This window comes from Mirounga angustirostris, unplaced genomic scaffold (assembly GCF_029215605.1).
Source record: "Mirounga angustirostris isolate CCGP_5_RB_7025 unplaced genomic scaffold, mMirAng1.0.hap1 SCAF_8, whole genome shotgun sequence".
NCBI classification, from domain to species: Eukaryota; Metazoa; Chordata; class Mammalia; order Carnivora; family Phocidae; genus Mirounga; species Mirounga angustirostris.
In genome coordinates this window covers 45351933-45356029 of record NW_026991716.1, presented here as the reverse complement: position 1 = coordinate 45356029, position 4097 = coordinate 45351933, and the positions used below count along the sequence as shown (strand labels likewise).

Here is a 4097-nt window from a genome sequence, read left to right as displayed (position 1 = left end):
GTAAGTGATCTGAAGCCACATTTTTCTTTCTTTCTTTTTTTTTTTTTTTCAAATAATTGACTTTTATTTTTAAGGTTGACAAATTCTAGAGCACAACACTAAAGGGGGCCTCTTAAGGAAAAAGGAGGGCAGGAGACATTGAATTCTCAGGTGTCAGCAAGTGGACTACTGACCAACAACTTTTGGTTTATTCTTCTCATGTAACAAGAAATCCAGAGGTTGGCAGTCCGTGGCTGGTGCGGCAGCTCCTCGAGGCGTGCTATCAGGATCCAAGTGCCTTGAGTCTTTCTACGGTACCACCCAGAGAAAGGATCCGCCTTCCTTAGGCCAAAAAATGGCTCCGATACTCCTAGGTTTCATGTATGTGCTCTTGGATGTAGCAGGATGTAGCGAGAAGGACAAAGGTTCTTGCTTGCCAGATCTGCTTTCTTTCTTTTTTTTTTTTTTTAAAGATTTTATTTATTTATTTGAGAGAGAATATGAGAGAGAGAGAGCACATGAGAGAGGGGAGGGTCAGAGGGAGAAGCAGACTCCCTGCCGAGCAGGGAGCCCGATGCGGGACTCGATCCAGGGACTCCAGGATCATGACCTGAGCCGAAGGCAGTCGCTTAACCAACTGAGCCACCCAGGCGCCCCAGATCTGCTTTCTTGTATCAAACACCTGGTAGCTTTATTAAGCAGATTTCTACTTATCTCTCTTTTTTATAGAGTTATTAACTACAGTCTCCATGTTATACATTAGATCCTCTCTTCTATCAAGATCCCTTCTATTAGAAGCTCACTTGTACAAGATCCACTTTTATCTCTAAAATTGCCAGAGCTGTTATATGGCCACCTTTAGCAGGAGCTGGGGAAGTATTCTTAAATAGGCACATTATCATCTTCCTCCAAAGTGGGCTTCTGCTAATGAAGAAGATGCGATAGGCAATCTGTTTAATGACAAAATCCTCTGTAGCAATTATGTTAATTTTTTAAATTTTACTGATCTGGAAAAATGCTCAGAATATAATGTCATGTGAAAAGCAGGACAGAAAACATATGCAATATAATCTCAATTTTGTTTAAAAAATACATATCCCACACGTGGGAGTTCCAAAATGTTAATGGTAATTAATATCTTCAGAGTTAGCCTCATGTCAAAAGGGTATTGATAGACAAAATTTTTATCATACTAAATTTTTTCTGAATCTTTTATAATGAACTTGTATTATCTTTAAATAGAAAAAAAAAGTGTCACTTTAAAAAACACCCCATATATTCTTAAGGACGACTAAGTCCAAAATATTTTTTTTAAAGATTTTATTTATTTATTTGAGACAGAATGAGAGACAGAGAGCATGAGAGGGAGGAGGGTCAGAGGGAGAAGCAGACTGGAGCAGGGAGCCCGATGCGGGACTCGATCCAGGGACTCCAGGATCATGACCTGAGCCGAAGGCAGTCGCTTAACCGACTGAGCCACCCAGGCGCCCTAAGTCCAAAATATTTACACTTACTCAGTTTCATCTTCATTGTCAAAAGAAAGGCGGCAACTGTTTTTGATTGGCTTTTGTGAGTTCTTTTTAACTGAGTCCTGCTTATTTATTTCATCTTCATTTGCCTTCCTCTTTCTTAAGCTTGCTGTTAAACCTGAATATTTTTCATTCAAGGAACATTTGACTGGTTTTCCATACATGATTCTTCCATCAAGTGTAGCCGGTTCTTCATCTGCTTTGGCAGCCTTTATTTCTGCTTTAATTTTCATGACTTCTTCAACTGACAGGTCTCCCTTTTTTTTTTTTTTTAAGATTTTATTTATTTATTTGACAGAGAGAGAGATATAGTGAGAGAGGGAACACCAGCAGGGGGAGTGGGAGAGGAAGAAGCAGGCTTCCCGCGGAGCAGGGAGCCCGATGTGGGGCTTGATCCCAGGACTTTGGGATCATGACCTGAGCCGAAGGCAGACGCTGCACGACTGAGCCACCCAGGTGCCCCAGGTCTCCCTTTTTTAAAACCACCACTTGGGGCTGTTCATCTTCTTTGTTACTGGGGTCACCATCTTCATCTGGGAGCTGAGGCTGGATTCTCTTGGTTTCCACCGTAGGCCCTTCCCTGTAGCCAACCTGTTCCTTGAAGCGAGCCAGGAACGCCGATTCAGCTGGCGGCACGTACGAAACCTGGTTCCGCTTGCTCATAGCTGCTCCCAGTAAAAACAGGTTCCCGGGGCCGCCTGGAGATGGTACATTGGCAACAGCCTGAATCCACATTTTTCTTAGTGGAAACCAAAAGATACATTTTGTGGTTGCCACACAAGGACAAAATATTAAGCTAGATCCTAATTCTTAGGCAATAATAAAGAGAAGACCTAAACATAGATTGAAAGAGGAAATTATTTCTATTCATTACAAGGTCTTTTTTCAATATTTATTGTGTGCCTATATTATTCTGATAAAAAAATTAAAATAAATGGAGACTAATTGGCCTTTTCTAGGAAAAAGCAGAGCTCCGTAAATATTCAAGTTGCATCTGAAAATAATTTGGTAAAAATTAACTACAAAAGTAAGACTTACCATCTGTCCTTTGGTAAATGAGTAATTTGGGGAAATCAATGGGATTACTGGATATAAGTAAGAATTTGGGATATATGGACATATTAATGAATTTGCATACCAAATTCGTGGCTAGAGTATATTTTGAAAAGTAACCAGGAGTTTAACTGACAGAGTAATCTTCAATTGTTTCACATCTAAAATGGTAAATATTTCTCTTAAACCCACTCCATGCATGCCCATTGCATCAATGTTTAATTGATCACCATCGATATAATGGTGTCATGTGGGCAGCTATCTTCCACATAAAGTTTCCTCTCGAAAGATCAATAATTTCAAGTATTTTCAGTTTGGGTAATTCTGCCCACAGCCCTAGTCAATGGTGCAGAGACAAGTACACCAGATTAAAACAATTTCCGGATAAAGAGTTTTTCTTCCATTAGAAAACTATAAATAGTAAATGTCTTCTGGCTTTTTGGAAAGTGTGCTACTCTCTAGATTTTGTTACCAAATCTTCCAGCAGCTTCTTTCTGCAGAATGAAGATATTTTATCATCTCCTCCATTTTCTGTGTTATGTGACCTTCATCCTACCAGGTAAAATAAATGCTTGTTTATAGAGCTTCTAGCTAAAAATAGAAACACCAGATTATAAAATAACACAATCAAATCAATTAAAGAAGTCTCTTGATTGTGTTGAATCTGTTTCCTCATTAGAATAGTGTTATACTAATGTACTCAACTCGTTTTCTTTTCTTTTTTTTTTTTTTTTTAGGATTTTGTTTATTTATTTGACAGAGAGAGAGATAGCGAGAGCAGGAACACAAGCAGGGGGAGTGGGAGAGGGAGAAGCAGGCTTCCCACCAAGCAGGGATCCCAATGCAGGCTTGATCCCAGGACTCCAGGATCATGACCTGAGCCGAAGGCAGATGCTTAATGACTGAGCCACCCAGGCACCCTCTCAACTCATTTTATTTTAAAGATTTTAATTTATTTAAGAGAGGGAAAGAGAGAGAGAGAGCAGGAGCAGGGGGAGAGGCAGAGGGACAAGCAGACTCCCTGCTGAGCGCAAAGCAAGAGCCCACACAGGGGTTCTGAGCCGAAATTAAGAGGTGGATGCTTAACCAACTGAGCCACCCAGGCCCCTTCAACTCATTTTGAAAATTAATATGGTCAAGGTAGATCCTCTGGTTATTTTAAGTCTTGATTGTTTCAGATACTTAAATTATTTTTAAAAATATAAATTAAAAAATTTATTTCTAAAATTCAGAAATGAAGATTGCATAATAAATTGGGTCTAGGAGGGGCACCTGGGTGGCTTAGTCAGTTAAGCATCCAACTCTTGATTTTGCCTCAGGACATGATCTCAGTGTCCTGGGAGCTAGCCCCCATGTTGAGCTCTGAGCTCAGTAAGGAGTCTGCTTCTCCCTCTCCCTCTGCCTCTCCCCCTGCTGCTTGCGTGCTCTCCTCTCTCTCTCTCAAATAATTTTTAAAAATAAATAAACAAACAAACAAATAAGGCCCAGGGAAGATGAATGATTGAGAATAACAGTAAATATCTCCTGAGATATCAA

The 4097-nt window shown here is 40.0% G+C and overlaps 1 protein-coding gene across 1 annotated transcript; it reads right to left on the bottom strand.

Annotated features, from left to right (window-relative positions):
- Positions 1-1339: 1339 nt before the first annotated feature.
- On the bottom strand, positions 1340-2184 carry LOC123836976 (uncharacterized protein KIAA1143-like). Its single transcript, XM_064597022.1, has 2 exons — positions 1974-2184; positions 1340-1759 (listed from the first exon to the last, which is right to left on the bottom strand). Exons 1-2 carry the CDS (start codon positions 2169-2171, stop codon positions 1490-1492), a joined length of 468 nt encoding a protein of 155 aa, XP_064453092.1. The 5' UTR covers positions 2172-2184; the 3' UTR covers positions 1340-1489.
- Between the last annotated feature and the right edge of the window lie 1913 nt (positions 2185-4097).

Bases quoted from the DNA above. Each gene is read 5' to 3' on its own strand.
- LOC123836976 (XM_064597022.1), bottom strand. From the start codon at position 2,171: ATGAGCAAGCGGAACCAGGTTTCGTACGTGCCGCCAGCTGAATCGGCG. The intron at 1,760-1,973 runs CTGGGGCACCTG...AAAAAGGGAGAC, and splicing joins TGGTTTTAAAAAAGGGAGAC to CTGTCAGTTGAAGAAGTCAT.